We start from the raw sequence: 23,006 nt of genomic DNA on the forward strand, positions 1-23,006 counted from the left end.
TGTCCATCAACACACACGACTTCCAACGGATTTTATCTCACTCCATTAGTTTTGCTTCCCGCATTTTTTAAAGAGTTGAAACGACAAAGAGAAAGCAAACAAGTACTTGGGGAAAGCACACGAATGTCCTTTGCTATCGAGCACAGTTCAATTCAACCTGAAGGACGCTCTTCATGACGATACAGCACTACCATCTAAAATGAATGGTTTGTTGGTATCTGAAGTCCCAACTGTCTGATACAACCCCCTCAGCTGGCACCTCCAGGCCACCTTCCACCGAAGGCAGGTGGAAGAAGCTAACAGATGGGGCATGCTAAGAAAGACGATGGGAGAAGTGATCTCTCAGCAGCCTACAAGCTGCCTGAGACCTCCCAAAGGCAAGTGATATTAAAAGAAAAATGGAAAGCATGTAAACTGGACTGCATGGTTACAAAGATAAGCTTACAGCCTGGCAACAGGTTGCTTCAAAGCTTCACCTGTCAAATTACACGAGCCAGTGCAGGCACATGCACTGACCTCAGCACCCCTAGAAGGTACAGATATGAAACAGACAGATTGGAAACAAGCCCCTTCCCTGCCCCCACAGCTGGAGTGAAACACCCCCTGATGCAGGAGTCACCCCGGGGCCCGTGCAAACACAGGGGCCTCTGCGCCACAACGCTGAGGCTAAACCACCCCTTGGGATTCCTCTCGCAAAGAGAAGCAGCTGAGCAAGCGCACAAAACCCCTCGCTTCCTCCCCCTTCTCAGGTGCCAGGGGCGGGGAACTGCCGCGCATCAAAATGGCGCCGGCAGAGCCCCCGCCTTCCCGCCGGCGGAAACGAGAGTGACGGCAGCGTCGGCGACGGGAAGATGGCTGCGCCCAGCCTGCTGCGAGGGGGATTGAGGCGGTTGTTTACCGGGCTCTTCGGAAACGGTTGGGCCTCGCCGCCGGCCCGAACCCTCCGGGAGGGTGAGTCTGAGGGCGGCCCTGGGCGTCGTGGAGCCTCCGCGGGCTGCCCCGTTGCCTCACCGCGGTCGGGAGACGCGGTTGCGTTTGCTGTATTTCACCCTCTCCGCAAAAAATACTGTTTGATTTAGACTGAATGAGTCTCATTTTGCCTTTTTTGTTTGTTTGTTGTTGTTTTTTTTTCCTCAGTCGTGGAGGTGACCAAAGGCAACACGACCACAGTAAGTCCCTGCACCCCCTCAGTCGCTGCCCTTGGCGTCGCGTCTCCCTCAGCCTCCCGTCGTGTGTCCGCCCCGCCCCGAAAGAAATAAAAAGAGGGCAAAAGGGTCGCTTTTCTGCCTGAAAGACAGCCTGGGGTGTGTTGGCAAAACCGAGGTAGGGGCGCATTGTAGGTGCGGGTTACTAAACGGCATGGAGGGCTTGGCTGCTGAAGGTTGGGATTGTCACTGTGTTGCTGGTCACGGTGGCTCCAGTTAGAGCCACCCGGCACTGCCAGATCCCTCACTGCACTCCTGGTAAGCTTGGAAGTCCTGACCAGAGGCATTTGGAACCCAAAACACAAGAGACAGTTCTTCAAACGGGTTAATTTTGTGAAGTCGTGGCACTTGGCCTTGTCTGGAGTGTGGGCCCGCATGAAGGAGGTTTGCCCAGTCACTTTATCACTTTGCCTTGGGCCTGCAGCCTGATGTGACATCACAGGATGGCTCTGGACTGGCTGTGTGCCTGCCGTGCATGTCACTTGCCTTTGATCTGTATTGTGTCTGTTAATTGCTCTGTGTGTGCCACAGTGACCACAGGTGATGCAAAGCTTGTATCTTGTAATGCACGTAGTCAGAAAAAATCCTCAGTGAAACAAGTATCATCAAATGAAGACCTTAAATACTAAAGGAAAACTGCTCCTGAAAAGTAAACAGAAGTTCTGAAGTAACTGATAAAGAAAAGCATTTTCTTAGCTGTGGTTTAAGACAGGAAGGAAGAGGCCAAAGCAGTAGAATTTGCGTTTTTCTTAATTAACACTATCTGATCTGTTGCAATTTATCAAGAGAATTGGTTTTTTTTTTTCTTTTTTTAGCAGAAGCACTGAAATTATTGGGGAAGGAAAGGAGATTGCATTATTATTCTCACATGACATATGCCAGTAGCAATCTGTGCCTTGGCTGGAGACAGGTGACAGATGTTTTTGAAAGGTGTAAATACATTGAGGAGAGTGGAGTACAAATTATTTGGGAACAGCTAGACGACAGTGTACTAAATGCTAATCTCTATATATAAATAATAAGGAGGGGACAGACTTTTTTACTTGCTGATGAAACAACATGAAACAGTTGTTCATGCCTTTGAAATTCTGAGTTTCCATCTTGTCATGTGTGTATTAATGGACATTGTCACATTTGAAACCTGAACGGAGCAGGTTACTTATATTTTAGATATATAATATCAAATAGAATATGGTAGTTTGCAAGATTTCCAAAACTGACAGTAAGTATGATGGAAAGTCTCTTTTTTTTCTCTTCAGGTTCCAAACTACTAATCTTTGCCCAGAGACCTGAAGATAAGAGCTTGCAGGCAGGCTCTGAAGTTGTTTTAACCAAAACAAGGGGAGAGTGTGAATATAACACAACACACAGGGGATTGCTTTACTAGCCACTCAGTCAGTTTCAGAGGGGATGTAAATTATAATCAAGAAGTCCCAATACATTAGCTGAGGCTTGAATAAGAAAAGGTATGCATTGCAGTAGGAGAGGTCTCTAGAAAAATAATTCTTCCTGGCCCATTGCAGAAGCATAAGGGAGATTTGGATATTTTTACTGTATAATATCTGACATCAGTCTAGGATCCATCAGTGTCCCTAGATGAGGAAAATACTGTAACAAATGGTGTAAATTGACCAGCTAAAGGGCTGAAACATTTCTCAACATATCCTCTGGTCATTCCATTTATCCTACCAACTCTACATCAGTCTTTTCTGGACTCATCTTTCTATGTGTCTGTGCTCATATCAGTATTGGAGGAAATATTTGACATGAACCAGATGAATGAATCATGATCAGATACACTGGCTCCCCAGAATATAACGTTACTAATGAATAGAAAATTGTATACTGGCCTTCATAGTTACTTTTTGTTTTTTGTAAAACTGGCTGTTCTACTTGTAGGGGAGGAATCTTACTTAAAAATTGACAGTGTTCTATCTCTTTGAGGTACTGAGATGCTTGAACTGAAAAATAACTTCTCTGTTTCCATTTTGCTACCACTAGACAAGAAAGACACAAATCCATGATATAAATTAGCTCTGACAGTTCAGCTGGATGCCAGTGTCCCGAACACACTTACAGAAAATGTCATGCTTTTCTCTTCCCAGATTTTTCAGGCACACAACCTGACAGTTCAATCTAAATCAGACAGCTTTTTTCTTAAAAGTAACGTTGCATCCCACCCAGGGTTTCTTTTTAAACTCTGGTGCTTGTGCTATTTGATGCTGTCAGCTGATGTTCAAAATCTGGTTTTAATTTTAATTTGACCAGAGGAAACATCCAAAATATTTTGGAGAAAAAAAGTCTTAGTTTTATTGTCTTTTCTGCCCATTCAGCTGCAATTTGAGAAAGCTCTTGTTTCTATTCATAAGTCCTCAAAAGAAGACAAGCACCTATGAAGATGGACTTAATATTCCTATTATATCTACATTTAGAAAACAAATTTCTCAAGTTCTTCCCACACAGACCTTCTGCATCTGTTTGCGTGTTGCTTTTGATAAAACTTGAGTGTTAAATGTCACGCTTTGTAGTGATATAGAAAAGATTATAAAATGATCTCCTAAAGGAATTGTTCGGGGAATTAGACTGGATGGAAAAATATTGGTGTGTTTAAATTTGGAAAAAAAAAAATTCCTAAGAGCCCTTTATTAAGTTTAACTTTTGCTCAGAATTTCCCCTGTTGCTGCCACTGCTTGTTTTGGCCCACAATGTGCATCTGCTATTCTGTGACATTCTCTTATTGCAGAAAAAAATGTGGTTTAAAGCTTTTGCGTAAGGGGCCACTACAGTTTCAAGGCATGATGGTTTAAAGAAGTACTGCAATAAATGGAATTCAGGTGACTATGAGAACTTCACACTGACTGTGAACTAGTTTACATTTACTAAAACTTATACGAGAATTTACCAAATGGTTCTTTATGCCCATTGGATTTGTTCTTTCCCCCATAGTCATTGTATACCCAAAGTGCTTGGTATATCTTTATGTAAGTGGGTTGAATAATGCAGATACTGTTCCCCTTACCTCTGTGTAATACTGGTCAATATGTTGTGGACTTGATGAGAAGTATTCCTCAAGTCACAGGTACAGGTAGAGGTCCAAGCTATGCCTGATCATGGTGTCCTTCAAATTGCTTCCTAGATTGAAGGGAGAATTATAGAGGATGCTGAGACACCAACTCCTCCAAACCCCTCTGGCCAGTGTCCTATCTGTCGCTGGAACCTGAAGCATAAATATGATTATGTGGTAAGTTAAATGAAGGAGAGTTCCCCCATTCCCTTAGCTAGGTAAATATTGCTCTCAGATCTACATTCTGTACAACCTTCCCTTCTTGTCTTCTGCTGGATGTAGTAAAGATAGTTAACTCCATCTCTGCTTCTCTTGGGTGTAACAAGAGCTTCCTACATAGTAATTGTGTGCCTTGGCTGATGGTGTTCCTGGGGAAAAAGAAGGATGAGCTCATATCATATAGGAGGTTTGGAATGATACACATGGCCGTCTGATCTGAGAAGGCCATATCTCTTTTGTGCCCAGCTTCCTTTCAGCATTGTACTTACAGGAGAATCAAACTGGAATGCAACATTTAGTCAACTGATTCAGACCTATTCTAACTTGAGAGAGGCCAAAAGATTTTACTAGACCAATTATATGTCTTTAAGCACTACAGTTTCTCACTGGGTCATCATCCACCAAGGTAACAACTGGTTTTTATAACTTGTAAAACTCTTAGTATGAAGAAGAGGAGATGTGTCTACATCCGATGCAACAGAAAAAAATAACTTTGATTCAAGCTTTTTGCAGGAAATTCTAACAAGTTTACTAACTAATGAGAGGATTACTAACACTAAATGTAGAAGATGGGAGGGAAATCCTGTAATGCTTTAAAACAAAAGCACAACAGTTAAGAACACTTTAGAATAAGTAGCATGAGAAAGGAGATGCAGAATGTAACTTTACAAGAGGTCATTCTAGCACAGAGTTTACAAAAGGACTAAGTGCCTCTCTTGCAAGCCAAAAACTCAATACTGGAATTAGAAAAGAAGAAAACCAGACAGGAACATGCTGCTACTAAGATAACGCAACAGAAAACTCAGAATAAGTTAATGTCAATAGGATTAGGGCGAGAGATACAGATGCATCTGGAGGAAAAGAAGTCTTTGTGAAAAAGAAAGTCCATTAATGAGAGGAGAAGGGCACTGAAAGCCACATTGGCTGCAGGATGGCTAAGCTGCTCACATGCAGTTTTCTAGCGCACACACTAAAGAAAAGTTAATATTTTAATATCTAGGTAGTAATGGTAATATTGCTGATGTAAAACAACAGGAGAAAACAGGTACAGAAATAACTTAAGCATTGAATTAGGTACAGACCAGCAGTCCTGGATTGTGTGTAGCCCCAAGGTCTTAAGGGAATTGGCTAATTGGCTAAGCATTACTTCGCTTGCAGGATTTTTTTAAAGCATGAAGAAAATCCTGAGGAATCATTAAATGGTTTGAAAATGGCAAGTGAAATACTAAGTCACTGAGAGAGGAAGGAGCATTAGGCTGATGATTACCACTTGGTAAATCAAATGTTACAAATTCCAAGTAAAATGGTATCAACTAGGAATAAAAACAAATAACCTGTTTGATAGAACTAATCATGACTCATGAATTATGAGCAACATGAGTACAGAAATACTGCCAGACAAAATACTTGCAATTGGTTGAGGCAGGTGAAACAACAGATGTGAGATGTAAATAAAATATCTGTTTAGTGCCTTTCAAAGCCTGTGTTGCAGAAATTAATTTGTCTAGGATCAGAGTGTTGGCAATGATTCTGACTCAAGCTGGATGCAACATTAAACAGTGAAATAAGTTTGGGGCGGGGGAGTATTTAGCATTCTGGGATCTAGTTTCTCGACAGTGTGGGAAAGCTGAAAATACAATGCATTTGCAGATGATAATAAATTAGGAGAATGGCAAAGACCATTAAGGTATGGAAAGAACTACAAAAACAGATACGTTATTTTGTGTTTGCCATGTTTGAATGCAGCGAATTCTTGCATCGTGTCTTTGTGGTTGCTGAATTGTGTTGTGATCAAAACATACCAATCACTTGCACTGTAAAATACTTTCCTTAAGGTTAATATAGTTTTATGTGACTTGTGAATGCAAGGAAGCAACAACATCATTAAACTGGGTAGTTCTACACATTTCCAGAAAGCATTCAATGAGTCACATAGTAACAACTCCAGAAACTATAAACTGATGCTCAGGGATTAAATGAGCCATGGGAGCGGATTAAATCTTGGAAACTGATATATAAACCAACTTTCTACTGCTGTCTGTGGTAGAAGACTCTGTTTTACGTAGAGGTAAAGGCGCCATTGAGAATAATGAAGCAGTTTTAGACAATGTGATGCTGTAGAGGCTGAGTTACAGGATGAGAAGTAGGTCCCAACAGACAATGTAAAGCATGAGTTTTAGGTGTGTTTGTAGAGGGAACTAAGGTTATGAGTTTTCTTCCACGCTTCAGTTCAGTTTGGTTCTTAGATCCTGATTTCTACTGTTTGGTGTGGAGGCAAGAAAAAAAAAAAAAAACAAATGTGAGGAGAGATTCTGCAGCCAGAGTCTTGAGAATCATTGTTGAGATCACTGGTAAGAAATTGTGGTCCTGAGAGACAAACTAGGAATACGTTCATTTTGGCTGTCATGTAGTTTTTTTAAAGTATACGCATCTGGTGTATATATGCAATACTCCTGCTGTAGAGCACAGGAGAACCTGGACAAAAAACTGAAGAGAGCAGTGTGAACTGTTTTTTCAGAATTGTAGCAGGTTCTGAGATTCTTACCTTGGTATTTAGGGGCATTCCTCAGTGGAGCTGATGAGAACTAGGAGAAATTACAGTTCTGAAGTAGGCCACCTCTTCTGCTTGGATAAGTCCCTTATAATGTTTGAATGCTTTGTACCAGTCATGGATTTTCAAGCTTTTAAATGTTAAGGAGAATAAAATTTCCCTTTTCCACACAAAAGCGGTCTCTGCTATTTTTCTTTGCAGCAGTCATGAGCAGCAGAATCTTGAAGTGCTTTAATAGTGTAGGTGTTTAACTGTGTGGGTAATTAAACAGGGGTACAGTTTACTCACTGGTGGTTAATTGTCCTAAAAGTCTGTAAATTGAGAACACCTATTTTTGTTAGAGAGATAGCCCAGTTCATACAGCACAACCTATAATCTGTGCTTGGTAAGAGATCAGAATAGATGGATCACAGTGGTTCCTTTGAGATTGATAAGCTGAGATCAGTCAGTTGCACAGAAGGGAAAGTGTGAGCTTTTTTGCTTGGGATGCTTGTAATTGGGCTGAATGAGGCACTATGAAAAGGGAAGTGTTGAATTAGCCCCTGAGGGAGCTGAGTAATATGACCTCATAGGACTTTCCTTTTGTCATGTGCAACTAGCACAGTCTAAAGTAGCGGCATAATGAGTTACTTTGGCTGTCAGAGAACTGGGAGACCAATGTCTCCCAAGTTATTAATCAACTGAACAGGCATTGTGAGCGCTAGCAGGTCATGATTCCGACCTACCTCAGCTGTGGTGTGGAGGGCTGCAGTTGTCTGTGCCAGTTCAGTCCTTAGTCTCTGCTGAGGCTCAGGATAACAGTGCCTAAGGTATAAATTCCCACAATTTGTGGTCTGCATGCGTCTGTCCATTGAAACTGAGACCTCACTTGATTTTTCTCATATCTGTTGGAGGTAAAAAATTATTTTGGTCATTGTCAGGATGCAACTGGATCGAAACCTGGAATCCTGTTATGAAATTCCTGGAGAATGGTGTACAGCACCCCAGAGTAAGGGAGAAGGGAAAAACTAGACTCTTGTGTAACTGGAAATAATGACTGGCAGACTTGTTTGATACAGTCCAGTAGTAATTTGGCTACACAGAGAGAACTCTTCTTGCGGTAAATGAAGGTTCTCATGAATTGTGTGTAACTAGTCAAGGATCCTGCTTTTCAAAGTGTGTGCATATATTAAAATGCAGAGATGCCTCTGCATTTTGGTTGCCATCCATTCACAAGAATGTGCTGTGCAGAGTGTTGCGTTTAGCAAGTTTATCCAGCTCTTTTAGAGGTGAAGGCTAAACTTGTTTTTCATTTTCCCCCTTATCCACTTCAAACATCATTAGTCTGAGTAGGCAGTAAATATGTCATCTTGCTTTGGCAGCAATTAGGGGAAACCAAACTGCGAGCTTTGCCTATTAGCCCTAGAATAATTCAATCCAAGTTGTTTTCATCAAATGCTGCAGATTACAGGGGTGGGAATCTGGGTCCAGCCTCGTGGGAGCTGTCCAGTGATTAAAGAAAATCTGTGGTTACAGGCTTGGCTGTCCACTAGCACAAAATGTGAATTTCATGGAACATGACGGCACCATGAGAACTTGCCAGACATATTTTTTTCTTTGACCGCTCCACATACTTGTTTGCTTCCCTCCACAGCTGCCCCATAAAGTTGGCTGTACCTGTCTGCTTTTTCCCTGTGGTAAGATGCATCTGTGCAAGTACTGTGGGAGAGGCACCTGGCCTATTAACTGTGGGGAGCTTCAGAAATGGACAAACCATCTGTCAAGTGTGCAGCATTTTAAGTCAAACACTGTGAGTGTAATTTGGAGCTGCAGCGGCTGGGACGTGGATGATTTCAGTTCAGAAGTGGCTGCCACACAAGGGTGTTGGTCAGTTGGTGATACTGTGGGTCATAGATGATAACAGAGAACAGATTTTCCTGATATTTTTTTTTTCCCCATAGGGAGAAAAAGAAAAGTTTTCTCCTTTTGCTTTCTACCTCCTCTCTTTGCATAGAAACACTTGATAACAAGCCTGTGACTCCATGAGGCGTGGTGGTAATATGAGAAATCACTTGGACCACACACACCATTCACAAGAGCCTGTGGCCTACTTAAGGTTTCATGGCTGCAAAGGCTGGAACAGCCTCAAACTTGCCATCAGCTCCCCTTTTCCTCTTCCCCACAGAGTAATGCAGCAGGCTAGTAGAAAAATCTAGAAAGTTTTTCTCTTTCTAGGCACTTGGAGCTGGACAGCCCTTTTTCACTTTGGGAAATGCTGTATTTGTGCTAAATGGCAAGTTGAGCTGTTGGTGATTTGGAGAACTGCATGGCTAAAGAAGAGGCAAAAGGGGAATGGAGTCTTGCTCTGGTTTCCTGAATCCAATCCAGTGCATTTCAGGAGTGGCCAAAAGTCAATGCCCTTGGACTGTTTGGCTGGCCTCCATCCAGCTTCCACCAACGCAGCTGGCACCAACTGGTCCCCTGGTTACTGTTCCCATTGGCAAGGCTGTGCATTAACTGGGCTGAGGACACTTGGCTTCCCTTTCAACCATAAATTGCCTCTCAGGAGCTTGCTGCTAGTTGCTCTGCTGTGCTTTTTGTGTTCTTTGGATACAACATCACTCTGTATGGTGGTTAATAAGTCATTTTGTATCAGTGAAAAGTTGCCTAACCTGACGTGTTTTCGAAGGAGCTGGATCTGAAAATCAGTCTAGACACATTCATTCTAGACAAGTAGAGGTAGAAAGGAAGCCAGATAAGGGAAGAGGGAAATTGTGTGTCATGATGATATTAGTGAGGGTGGGATTGGAGGTGGGGAGGGGGAAGGACAAAAACAAACCACAAAAACCCAAAACAAACAACAAATCTCTAAATTTTGGCTGCAATACTGGTATGAAAGTATATGTCAGAACCAGTCATTATCAGAAAGCTGTACTGAATTCCAGCAGCCCCGTTCAGAGCTGAGCTGGTCTTGTGCAGTGAGAATGGATGCATAATTCCTAGATAGCTAGGTTTTCTGAATACTCATTTTATATCCACTTTTGCAAGGGCAGTAGATGAACCTAGGAATGCTCTGGGGAGCTCTTTATAAAAGAGCAAAGATAGGGAGATGGGAGCAGGTCTAAAAATCCATGAACAACAGGCAGAGTTGGGGTTACCCAATGTGAAAAGTAACAAGCACTCTTTGTTCTTGTGGTTTGCCCTAGACAGGAGGGGTGTAAAGTACTGATGTACCTGATTTGAATTCTCGTTCTGTCGGGGTGCGTGCTGGCAGGTCCCTCCAGCCTGCAGGCAGCCTCCACATGGTCCAGCTACCTCAACTATGAACATGTTTACAACAGTGGTAGAGAAGTAAACTCTCCACCAGCAACAAGTCTATCGAGAGGTGGGGAAAAAATAAGGACATGGTCTCCAGAGACTGTTTGGGCCAACTTATGCTCACGTCAGCATGTCAAGGGGACCTGCTTGTATTGGCCTATGGGGTGCATTTGCAGTGGTGCTGCGTGTGGAGATGGAGAGCACATATCTAAATACTGGGCTGTTATATTATGTACAGTTAATGGGACACTTGTGCAACAGCTGCTGCTGCTGTGTTTAAAAAATTTGTTATCCTAGCTCTATGATACTATCTGATCCTAAAGATTCCTTTAATTTTGTTTTTATGAAGAATGCTTTAGGTTTCCAGAGCTCTTAATTGGAAAGGTCAACAGCAGTGTAATCTAAATTATTCTTGAATCACAGATGAGCCCTCAAAATGCTCCAAGTGTTCCTTCCATCCAGCATGGCTGTAGCAGCCCCAGCTCATAAATGCACAGCTGAAAGACTGAAGGCAATGATTTTTCCTATTAGGTCTTTCTTATCAGCACACGTTCTTTTCATTTCTTACACAAAGCTTCTTCGTGCGAGATCTTGGATCATTTTCCTGCTCTCCACCCCTCCAGAGAGACATGAGGGAAGTGCCACCATGGAAACTGGATAAAAGTTTGAGGAGTAGATAGCAGAGAACAATCCCCTTCTGAGGGAACAAGGAAGGGGCCAGAGGTGATCTAACATATCTGTGACCTTTAGGGTAGCAGCTGTGATGGCATTTCAAGTTGTGTAAACATTGTCCATCTGTAGGTCTTGTGTAACTGTGCCTGAGTACCTAGGATGCATTATCATAGCTAGAATCTTGGAGCAAGTGACAGTGAAGTAGCAAAGATTGCAGCTGACATCATGTGTTTACACTAGTGAAGTCAGGGGAAGACTCAGACCATCTGAGTGACCTTACTGAGCTAAGCTGGCAGGTGGAGTGACAGCAAGCAAACACAACTTGTTGTCAGGCTGCAGCCAAAACACATAGGGAAGGAATAATTGGTTTGTTTTGCTTTGTTTTGAGTCCTGTACACAGCACAAGCATCAGCACAACACCTAAGAATCACAGCAGTTAAAGTAGCTGTAGCGCTGATGGTTTTGTCCTTCTCTTGCTCTCTCAGGATGTCTTGCTGCTAAGTCAGTTTATCCGTTCTGATGGAGGGATGCTGCCACGAAGGATCACAGGGCTCTGTTTGGAGGAGCATAAGAAGATTGCTGTCTGTGTGCAGATGGCTCACCGTGCAGGTACCTAGCCGTCTCCTGGGACAATCTCTTACTGGGGGGCACTCACAGAACCCCTTGAGAGCCATCTCCTGCCCAGTTAATATAGCTCAGTGAGATGTCATTGTCCAGTCACCCAGCAAAATCATTATGGTCCACATGCTGGGACAGGACAATGGACCAGAGACTACTTGTTCCACTTTCTATGTGTCTTGGCTCCTGCTTTGGCAGCAGACACCTGTTCCTGTAGATGAGTCTACTGTTGCAGAAAGATCTGGGAAGCAGCTCAGTCTCTAGTAACTAATGATTAAATAACAGCTTCTGAAATTACTTGATTTAGCATAAGCTTGACCTACTTCATTAATAACATGCACCTGTCTACCATCTGCTATGTGAATACTTTTTTGCTTTACTCTGGAAGTAGGACCCAGTTTGACACAATTGGAGTACAGTGCTGATCTTTATGCCTGGTACCTGAGTTGTATCCAAATTGAATGGACCGAGAATTTTAATAGTCAGATTTTCATCCTGAAGGTGGAATATGATTGGACACAAGTGCCCTATGCCTTCTCAGAAAGCATCTTCGATGAGCCCAAGTGGCTGTGTCTTTGTGTTTTTCTTCTCTATACCCAGCACAACCTCCTAGCTTCTCTTTGGCTGGCTGCAGGTTCAGCAATAGCTCAAGATAAAATACCCTTTCTACTGTACTTGAGTTTTTGCTGTGATGTCCCAGTATGGATCTGGGTTGCCTGGCTTACAAGGTGAAAGGTCACTTCTGGATGCTATAGAGGCAAGGAGACACTGCAAAATATTCTCACGCTTTTCTTTTTTGTTTCAGGTTTGTTGCCAGACCACAGGCCTCCACTTCCTGAAGGGCATATTCCCAAGAAACCCAAGCTCAACAGGTGCATAGTCTTGTCTTTCCACATACCTTTTTTTCAAGGATAGATTGGAACAGGAAAAACAGTTCCTTATAACTGGGTAAAACGTGCCATGAGGAATAAGGCTTATCAAGAGTATTTGTAGCATTTTGGAACAGGTCCCTCATGCTACTCTCTTGTTAGTGTTTTAAGGGCAAACCACATCTCATTCAAACCATTTATCCCCACAGGATTAAACTGCCACACGTTAGATTCTGCCCTCCCATCCTCAGCTGCGCTTGCCTCCTCATCACTAACACTTAGTAGAGCAGTCACAGGAGTATGCTACAGCATCACAGAGTAGTTGAGATTGGAAGGGGCCTCTGGAGATCACATAGTCCAAGCCCCTTGCTCAAGCAGGGTCGCCTAGAACGGGTTACCCAGGACTATGTCCAATCAGGTTTTTCTTCAAGGATGGACCTTCCATCCTTTCTCTGGGCAGCTTGTACCAGAGAACCAACCCACATAGTGAAATAATATTATCTTATGTTCAAACAGAATTTCTTGTGTTTCAGTTTGTACCCATTGCTTCTTATCCTGTCATTGGGCACCATTGGGAAGAACCTGGCTCTATCCTCTTTATTCCCTTCCTTCAAGTATTGCTAAACATTGATAAGATGCTCCCTGAGCTTGCTTTTCTCCAGGTGAAACAGTCCCTTCCCTCTTAGCCTTTTGGTGACTGGGCCTCAACAGCCGGAGGGTGCCCTGGAGGTGTTCCAGCAGTGAGTGGGGGGCTGAGCAGCCAGCAAGAGCCCATCACAAGCCTGTTCCACTCTGCCCCATCCTTGTTTCCCCCAATCAGCGATTTGCCCTCCACCTTCCTGTGCTACAGGTTTTCCCCCTGCCCGGCCTGTATGTCCCCTGGCCTTTGATGGGTGAAGAGAAAGCCTGCAGCCCCCTCTTATGCTGTGCTGGGCGCTCAGAGGTGCTAATCCCCTGTTTATGACCTCACACTCTGTTTCCATGGCGATGTCAGAGCAGTTTATGAACCTTGCATTAGCAAGCGGTGGGGTTACCAGAGGCCATGGGGCTGTTGCTGGGAGAGCTTAGGCTGCAGGGCTGAGGGCAGCTGAAGACTCCTGCATTTCAGTTCTGACTGTCTACAGTGGAGATTTGAGGCAAGCCCTTGGAAATGTCCCATGGATACTGGCATGCTGCACACTGGGTATCAGTGGGGATCGAATTAGAGGACTGCATCTGATAAAGCCCTGTAGCCATCATATACTTCAGCTCTGAAAACTACTTCTTTCCTGTATCTTACAAGTCTTTGGGATTCTTTAGTAGCTGTGTTTTTCTAGCAGCTGTGGGGTGGAGCACATTATCTTGTTAGCATTCACATAGCAACCCTGCATAGCAGGTTGAGACAGGAAATGGCAAATCCTGTATCTTGCTGGAATCACACCAGGACTCCAGATCTAATGCCTCGATTCCTATAAATTGTTCTGTAGACTTTTAGTGAGAACAAAGAACAGATACCTCTGGATACATTCTACGTGGAAGTAGGTGTGCTACACCTCTAAAAAGAGATTTAAATTGGAGATTAGTATCCAAGCCCTCCCTATTGCATTGCTGCTCCCTCCCTACACCACCCTTGCTTTTCTCCTCCCTGCAAGGGAACATAGCAATCAGGGTAGAAGCAGAGTTTGGAAAAAGAGACCAGAGCTGTTGCTGAGAAGATGAAACAGGACTGAAATAGGCAGGCTTTGGGGTCTGGTTAGAGGCAAGATAATGGAATCAAGAAATCAAATTGAAAGTTTTGTTAGTGGGGCTGGAATTAAACAACTGAGTCCCAGAGCCAGGATAGACTGCAGTGGTACTTCAGGAGTGCTCCCTAGGTGATCTTGGCCTGCTGGAAGAGGAAAGCTCTGCTTGTGGGAGCCTTGTGACATCTTGGCCATTGTGGTTCTGTGAGAGTTTTGACCGTGTGTACCCCAACCTGCACTTCCCGCATTGCTCTCTGGAACACTAGCTGACACCACGTAAGACAGGAGATATCAGTTGCTTCCTTCCTCTGGACTGAAGGGTACCCACATGCTTAAGACATTCAGCCTGTGCTTATTTTGGGAATGAAGCCAGAGTTCATACCAAAGGTTTCCCGTATGAATGATTTGTCCAAGCTTACTTTGTCTTTGCCTCTGTACTTGTTTGTAAAGCTTTCTGTAAATCTGTAGTAATTTGGGAAGCACTCGGTGTGTGAAGGAACCAGGGATTCTGGCACAGCAGCTTGCCCATTGCTGTGCATGGATACTTGCAAAGGTGAAAGAGAAGTCACTTGTCTCTATAGCATTCTGGTCCTCCTTGGTCAGAAGAAAGTCGTCATGCAGAAACAAGCCAGCGAACAGAGAGACAAACTTGTATCAGGGTTGCAAACTGAGATGGATAGTTCTCACAGGTGGATTTGTCATATCCACTATACTGAGAATTTAGTCCATTCCCAGTCACGTGTCCTGTGTTCCTGCTGTCGTCTCCTTGCTCATCTGCACTTACTCTCTTGCCATCAGGATCTTGCACGCACATGGAAGAAAGCTTTGCGGAAGACACAGTTCTGCTATACTCTTCTAAAATAGGAAGGTGCAAGATGAAAAGAATAGACATAGCACCAAAGAGACTTAGAGTCTGTCTCAAGACTGTGACAGTAAGCTTTGCCCTGCTGAAGAACATATTTCTTTCAGAATTTTATCTGTACTTTTGGGTGCTCACCCCTTCTGCCCTGAAATTCTTCTCATTGCTCCCCTGTAAGCAGTCAGATATCTCACTCTTCACTCTGAATTAAGAGATCATTCACACTTTTAAAGGAGGGACTTCTGAGAAGCCAGTGTCTACTGTAGATGTTACCCCACACACTTCTATGAGAATTCTTACCACCCAGGGACAGAAAACCTTACACTGAGCTGAAGAATGTTTTGCTGATGGTAGAGTTCTTGACATTAGACTACACCGTCAGCTGCTAGAGTGACAGGACCATGATGAAAGCCTAAGATAACCTTAGAGGCTGATTCCACTCAGAGCACCTGAGACTGAAAGAGATTCATTGTGAGGAATGTAACTTCAAGTGTGAGGCAGAGCCCAGCAGCTCTACTATAATACAGACCTGAACATTTGGTTACTGTGTGTTGTCTCTGTGGATGTTCTGTAGACACAAGCAGCAACTCCTGCCTGGCAGAATTCTGGCAGATTATTTCATTTGGATGAGCAATCCTTTTCATTTCCCCAGTCTTGCAAAGTTCTGGTTGATGCTCCCTTTGGCTAGGGCTTCTTCCAAGGTTGTGTCTCTATTTTTGGGAGCAGCTTCATCTGCTGCCAAAAGAGGGAAAAAACAACCTGTTGAAAAACTGTCCTATGCCCCTGAGATTATGTACAGGCCAGCTACATAGGAGGAGCTATATGGCTGCTGGGCAAAGGTGCTAAGTACATACATAAAGGAGGAGCTGTGTTGATGTATACTTCTTGAGAACACCAGAATAGCTGCTACTCTGCTTTTCCTTGGCTGCACTTGTGGCTTGTCTTGGCCAGAATGTTTGGCCTGTGTCATGGTCAACCCCTGTAAAGTGAGGCTGCTTCAAATACAAAGTGTCTGGTGTGCACAGACTACCACCCAGCTGGGATTAAAATGTAACATGCTATCGTATGGAACTATCAGCAAACTGTCTTGTTTTTACAAAGGTCAGGAGTGCTGCCATGCCATTTTTCTAGTGATGTGAAGTGTGGATTTATCATCTGGAACCCCTCTGCCTGTTTTCCCTCTCCAGAAGGTGCTCTTTTAGTGCTTACTCCATGATGTTTTCCAAATAGCAGGATCCCTGCCCCATTTTCTGAAGTGGTTTTATTGCCTCCATTGTACAAACTTTGGACATTTCTTCTACATGCCCGAGATTTCTCTGCAGAGAGGTAAGAGTTGCCCTGCTTTGCACTGGGTCACTTAGCAGATGGCCTTCCCTTATCCACCCCGTTTCCTGATCCTGTTTCTGCTACTGGAATTCAAGAGGAAGAGCAGATCGCAGCTTGTTCCTGGTCATCCAGCTGTGTAGCATAGTATGAGATCACCCATCCAGGATGTAAGAGAATCATAGAATCGTTTTGGTTGGAAGAGACCCTCAGGACCATTAACTCCAACCATAACCTAACTCTAGCACTAAACCTTGTCCCTAAGAACCTTATCTAAACGCCTTTTGATGGTGATGGTGACTCTGCCACTTCCCTGGGCAGCCTGTTCCAATGCCTGACAACCCTTTCTGTGAAGAATTTTTTTCTTAATATCCAATCTAAACCTCCCCTGGCACAACTTGAGGCCATTTCTTCTTGTCCTATCACTTGCTACTTGGGAGAAGAGACCAACACCCTCCATGCTACCTTTCAGGTAGTTGTAGACAGTGATAAGGTTTCCCCTCAGCCTCCTTTTCTCTAGGCTAAACAGCCCCAGTTCCCTCACCTCCTCATCAGACTTGTGCTCCAGGTCCCTCACCAGCTTTGTTGCCCTTCTCTGCACTCTCTCTAGTACCTCAGTGTCCTTCTTATGATAATGGACCTACAGAAGAAAGTATAACATGAAACTGAAATGCCAGTTTTAGCCAAGCTGTGCGGTCCTGGGGGTGGTAGGAGGTGCATAAGAACACCTTGTGGTCAGAATTCAACTGAGGAGCGCTCCACAGCTCTTTCTTCTACCCTCTGCAATTGGGACACTGTCTAGCTGAGACCATGATGTTTCTCTTTTCTTGGACTTCAATTCTTTGTCTTTTTGCTTTCTGCCTGATTTGTTTTTGACAGCAATAGCTCATGAATGTTATTGCTTAACTGGTTGACTAGCTATGGGTGCCTTTAAAGAAATATGACCATTGAAGTACCCACATAATCCATAAACTCTTGAATCGACTGTCCTCCCCCTCTCTTCCATACACCAGTGAAATTTACCCCCTATCAATGCAGAATTACTCCCTACAGTTCATTTTCTCATGTTTGGCCCAGTCTAGGGCTTTCACTGTTTCCAAGGGATGATTCCACAAGCAAATTTGTCTTGCAGCCAAGGATTGTTCCTTCATCCTCAGCCTGAATTCTCCTTTTCATAACTTCCTGCGGTTATTTCTGCATTCATTTGTGTGCCAGCCTGGCATGCTCCAGTTAAGTGCTGCAGAAACAAAATATTTTTACTAGTCCATGAGGCCAAGGAGGTTCTGAGGGATTTCACCAGCACTGTGCAGAGTGACAGACTGTTCTCATATTCCAGATTCATGTGTGTGTAGGCCACCTCACAGGAGAACCATCTGGGAAACAGTCAAGCACAGCTGCAGGTCAAACTTCTATCCTTACTTTCAGGAATGGAAACCTGAATAGCTCAGCAGTTTTTTTTTCCAGCATGGAAGTTGTTACATGTATAGTGTGGACTAACACTCTATCCAGAACAGTCAGTGAGTTCAAGCCAGCATCTAGATACTCTCTTAATGTGAGTATAGCACTCATTTTCTTTTGGCAGGTCCAAAATGTTGGTTAAAGCACAACACTGTGAAGTTGTTCCCTTTCTAAAAGGACTAAGGGATGTCACAGTTTCTCTGAGTCTAGGCTGTGTCAGCAAGAGGTGCTGTAGATTATGGAGTACTTGATCTGGAGTGTGTAGCTGTCACTCCAATTTCAGCTACCTACTGGAAGACCAGAACTTGGCACAGATAATATCCAAGTCAATCCTTCCTCCATCACATGAACTGAAGAAGTTGCTGTTTATTAGGAAAGAGGAAGGTTCCATATGAACTCCTCATGAATTACAAAGTTCTCAGGCTCCGTGGACACCTCTTGTCCCTGGGAGCAGAATCTGGTTTCACTGCTATCAGCATTTCACTCCAGCGGCATGTGGTTTCTCTCATCCGCATGCAAACTCTGCTGTGCATAGCATGTGAATTCAAAAGCAAAGATCCAGAGCGGCTGCAGGTGAGCAAAGCCAAGAGGTGTCATGGGAAGGGATGTGGCAGGGAGGAGCAATCTTGCCAGCACTTTGATCGAGTGCTTCCTGCAGTCTGTAGCCTTCTGCTCTTTATCCAAACAAAAGCCAGACTGAAAAAGTTCAGTGGGGAGGGGTTCAGAAGTTCAGCCTTGAGCTGCACCAAAGTGGCCTTTGTGTGGGCTGCGTGCAGGGCTGTGGGTGCGTGGCAGGTAAGTCATTTCCCTTACCCAGCAGAGCTGGAAGCCCTGTGCTACTCCTAGGTGTTAAGTGGCAGCCTCTGAGTGAGGAGGCTTTATTCACTGAATAAAATCTGTGGAAGTGGACTTCCACATGCCACAGAGATTTTAGGCAATTGCAATGACTGCAGGTGCCTAACCACAGTTGTTTCCATCCTGTTTATATCTTGCCTTTTCCCATCAGGGAAATCCCACCAGGATTCCCATCACACTTTATCCAAACTATTATACTCACTTGTGCAGCTGGAGTGTAGGGATTCTAGCTGTTGACCAGGATCCTACCGTACTCAAGGGGGCAAGCAGCGCCCCGAGGTGAGTCGCCGGTCCCCAAGATTGGCAGTTTTGTTCCCCTTTCTCCAGAGTTGAGAGCTCTGCACACTGAGATGGCAGGTTAGGAGACTGTGGACCAGTTGCATTTGGCATCGACATGGAAGGTCTGTCCTGACAACCCTCAGCTGATTGAGAAAATTCAGATCATCTGCCAGTGTGTGTGTAGGTTATTGTAAAAACTCTGCAAGACAACCTGTGTCCTTGGATACAATGGAAAATTGGGTGACTTGTCTTGAAAAGGGGGTACACTGCCTTACATGGACAGCGGAGTTTGCAGGAAAGGCCCGTCTCTAACGTGAGTTTTGTGGATTGTTTTTACTGTTAGGAAAAAAAAAAAAAACAAACTGTGAAACAGTAGGAATTGGGGTTAGTCAAAGAGGAAAAGGAACTTTGTAGACTGACTGCTCCCAGGCATCAGGCTTTTGCCTCTGCTGAATCAAGGTGGGGGGAAAAAAAAAAAAGGGCAGCAAACAAAATAGGACAAGTTTGAGTTTGGGACAAAGCAAGTATTAAAAGCACTAAAAGCAAATGTGCTCCAGGAAGGGAAAGCGTCCAAATGTCTGTTTCAGCTAACAATGAAAAGCCCCAGCCTGTAGTCCCCAAAGGAAGCCAAAAGCCTGGACCAGAGTGCTGGATTAGACCTGCTCAAAAGAGAAATAACAAAAGCTTTAAAATCAGGCCATTACTAAATCCTCCTTCCTATGCAGAATTGGGGTGTGCACTTCCAGCCCCCACACAGAAACAGAGGGATTTCTTAAAAGGCCACTGTCTGTCTAAACCTGCACGCAGCATTGATGTGTATCTCACATTCACTTCTCTTCCAGTGAGATCATTTATTATCACAGGGGCACTTTCCCGTAAGCCTGTGGACACGTGACCAGAACTGCACTTGGCACACTGATGCATTAAAACAATTTGGGATTTTCTTTTCCTCCTTCACTGTAAGTGCAGCTTTGTGATATTAAAATTTGCACTACAGACCTCCTAAGTGCAGAAAGGAGAATGTGAAAAGAAGGACCTTGCCCCATGTGCCCATCAAACACCCTACACCTTCTCCCGAAAGAGCTGCCTTGCCACAGTTCTTTACCAGATTCTGAACTGGGGACCTGCATTTGGACTCTCTCAACTCCCTTCGCATGTGAAACCAGAGACGAGAGAGTCTCTCCTACTTCCTGTCCTGATGTGGTTATGTAAGGGATTTTACTAATGCACTGCGTAACATGCAAGGTCAAAAGGGACTACTAATTCAGCACATGCACAGGAGAACAAGTGGCTGGATCTTGCTCTTTGCCGTCTCCCAGATCCCTCTTCCTGTTGCTTCTAGGTGTTTTAACTATCATAAACTGCTCAAAGCAAAAGCAAAGCATTTTGGAAGTGGCTTCACGTCAGTGGCAGGAACCTCTAAATGTGATTCATTTTTCAATTTGTGCTGTTTGGGATTGCTGAGGAAGTGCTAGGAAAATGGGCTGCTGTTATACAGTCTGTAGCTGCCTGGCATAGCAAGCTTTCTTTGTAGTTCTCAGACAAGTGCCAAATGCCTTCAAACAAATGCATTACATGGTCTCTGTCCAAAGTTCTTAATATCTCAAATTTGCACGATGCAAATAAAAGGTAACAAAGCTGTTTGTGGAGAGAATGACTGATTGAGGTTACATTAAGACCATGGGATTACTCAACAGAGGCATGCAAACATTGCTGGACAAAGTTTATCAGTCTGTTCCAAATTCTAATTTGTTGGAGCACTGTTTGTGCAGATTATGCTAGGGTTTTACTTCGGATCTTTATTGTCTGAAAAGACTCCTCTTTCTCTAAGGACTTCTATTCCCCTCTCTACTGGTAGCAAAAGATTTAAAGCCTAACAAAACTCTAGGCCACCCAGCCACAGGGTAGAATTTCCAGTAACTGATTCTGGATCTGAAATCCCCTGCCTGTTTGCAAAGCCAAGTCTAAAACTTCATATGGTAAAAAGCAGAGGATTTTTGCCAGACAGTGTTCTTCACAGAGATTTGCAGTTGTGATGGTAATTCCATTCTAGCACCTCTTGCATTGTAGGTTCTGACTTCCTGCACCAGCAAGCTGCAATAGTATTTTACAGAGAATAGGAAAGCAAATTTTCACATGTCAAAATACAAGACTAGGCCAGAAACCTATCTCATGGAGAAGAAATAACCAATTATACACTGAAACTAAACAAATCCCTTTTTAGAGACTTATTTCTCACAGGGTTTAGCCTTTGTAATTAGTTTACCTTATTGAGACTGGCTGTTGAAATAAGACATCCCATACAGGCTGGATGCATTCAGTCATAGACTTAGTTCCAATGGAAGCATTTGGCACTCCTGTTTAGCTTCAGGTGGACAACTTGCCAGCAGCCTAGAGACTACACCTGATCTGTTTCATGAAACTGAAAGTCAGGCTGGTGCCAGTGCTTTCAGTACAGAGGTGCAGCTTATTAGTTCCAAAACAAAAATTCCTTTCTAGTGGTCCCTTCTGAATTGAGGGAGCTTTGCTCACGGTTATTCCTTTTATAAAGAGGCACCTGGGGAGGCATAAGCTGTAGTGCCTGCTTCTGCTTCAGTCGGAACCTCTTCTCAGTGACCAGTCTAAAACTGAAATGCGTTTGTGTTGTTTTGACAGGTATCTGACGCGCTGGTCCATCAAATCTGCAAAGCCCATCTGGAGGAGAGGCCCTAAGTGGTGCAAAAAACCCTTCCCAGTAGGACACCCTTTGCTGAAGGATAATGTCAAATATACACACAAGCTTCTCTGTTTCAACCACTAGTGGCCAGAGCTAGCATACTCACTAAGCTGTTTTCCACTGTTCTGAGTTTTTTTGCAAGTTTGTCAGTATCTCAACTTTTCTTATCCTAAAACTGTCACTTTCTCCAGTGAATGCAATCTGCTCCTCTAGGAGAATATAAGATTCAGCAAAGCAAAGTTCTGTGCGCAGAATGATTTGGAGAAAGCAGGGGGCAAAGACTTTTACCTCAAAGCCAGAAAAAATCTGAAGGTTTTTGTTCCATGGTCCACAACTGGGTATTTCATGTATTTCAACATGTATTTCAACTCAGATTTGCCTTCTTGGCAGTAGCAGAAATAGTTAACGATGACTGAAATGAAATTTTTTTTGTAATCTGTACTATCCATAATTTGCAGCAGAACACCTGTGGCAGTGGCAGACAGCCGTGTGTGTGTCTTACATGTCCCCGTAAGGATTCCTGGCTTGTGCTTCACTCCTGGATCCAGCAAATACAGAATGTTGACATTCTTGACGACTTGGCCTAGTTTTTTGACCTTGCAAGTACATTTGCCACAAGTCTTCCATGTCAGTGATACAGCTGCTTTCTGGGATAGTTTGGGGCTGATAGATGTGCATAATTTTCCATCTTGTAACTAAAAAGTGGCGCCATTTCTCTCCCTGTAGAGTAGAAGTATGCACCTTCCACTTAGTGACCACTGCTACTTGAGAAGTACTACTTATAGGCCTGGTATAAAAGGCTCACTAAATTTATCAGGGTCGTTATTGCTTTGGCTCCATTTATTTGATATTTATCTGGGGGCTACAAATCAACAACAGGTTTTTTTGCATATTACTATGGCACTTAACCTTGTACTGCATTCATCAGAATCATCTGCTAATACCTAGTGACATGGACAGGAATAAAGGGTAAGGATAAACACATATTACTGAAGAAATTGAATTAGATTATAATGGTTCTTTTTAGCTTTGCCTTGTGGAATGGAAGCCCTACATTCAGCCCCTTGAGCTGGCCAAGATCTTTTTGGTTTGGGAGACAGAGCCAAGACTTCATTAACTACTGAGATAAAATCTTTGTCTGACCTTCTCCATTTTATGAAGCTTTGAAACCTACAGCCCTTCAGAAAGGAAAAGATTTTTCTCTCTTCTACGTACAGAAGTTACTATGTCTTGTAACCCAAGTAGCTCTGCTCAGTGAGTTTTACTAATGGAGAAGCCACTGGATTAAACCATTGATTTG

General features: G+C 43.7%; 2 protein-coding genes across 3 annotated transcripts in view; one reads left to right on the forward strand and one right to left on the reverse strand.

Moving 5' to 3' along the window:
• The first annotated feature begins 730 nt into the window (after positions 1-730).
• Positions 731-22,280, forward strand: MRPS18A (mitochondrial ribosomal protein S18A). Of its 2 annotated transcripts, none has more exons than XM_071806139.1 (6): positions 731-951; positions 1,138-1,169; positions 4,342-4,446; positions 11,494-11,617; positions 12,432-12,498; positions 12,705-16,141. In XM_071806139.1, exons 1-6 carry the CDS (start codon positions 852-854, stop codon positions 12,775-12,777), a joined length of 501 nt encoding a protein of 166 aa, XP_071662240.1. In that variant the 5' UTR covers positions 731-851; the 3' UTR covers positions 12,778-16,141. The 2 variants fall into 2 exon arrangements, with proteins under 2 accessions (XP_071662240.1, XP_065691398.1); XM_065835326.2 differs by lacking the exon at positions 12,705-16,141 and adding an exon at positions 21,646-22,280 and having other exon boundaries at positions 735-951.
• RSPH9 (radial spoke head component 9) overlaps positions 4,533-23,006 on the reverse strand; it is a 37,746-nt gene continuing 19,272 nt past the window's right edge. The window contains exon 5 of the mRNA XM_071806138.1: positions 4,533-4,637. Coding sequence (XP_071662239.1) covers positions 4,561-4,637 — 77 coding nt within the window. The 3' untranslated portion in view covers positions 4,533-4,560. The remainder of the gene's footprint in view (positions 4,638-23,006) is intronic.

Source organism: Patagioenas fasciata, chromosome 3 (genome assembly GCF_037038585.1).
Source record: "Patagioenas fasciata isolate bPatFas1 chromosome 3, bPatFas1.hap1, whole genome shotgun sequence".
In the NCBI taxonomy this organism is placed as follows: Eukaryota; Metazoa; Chordata; class Aves; order Columbiformes; family Columbidae; genus Patagioenas; species Patagioenas fasciata.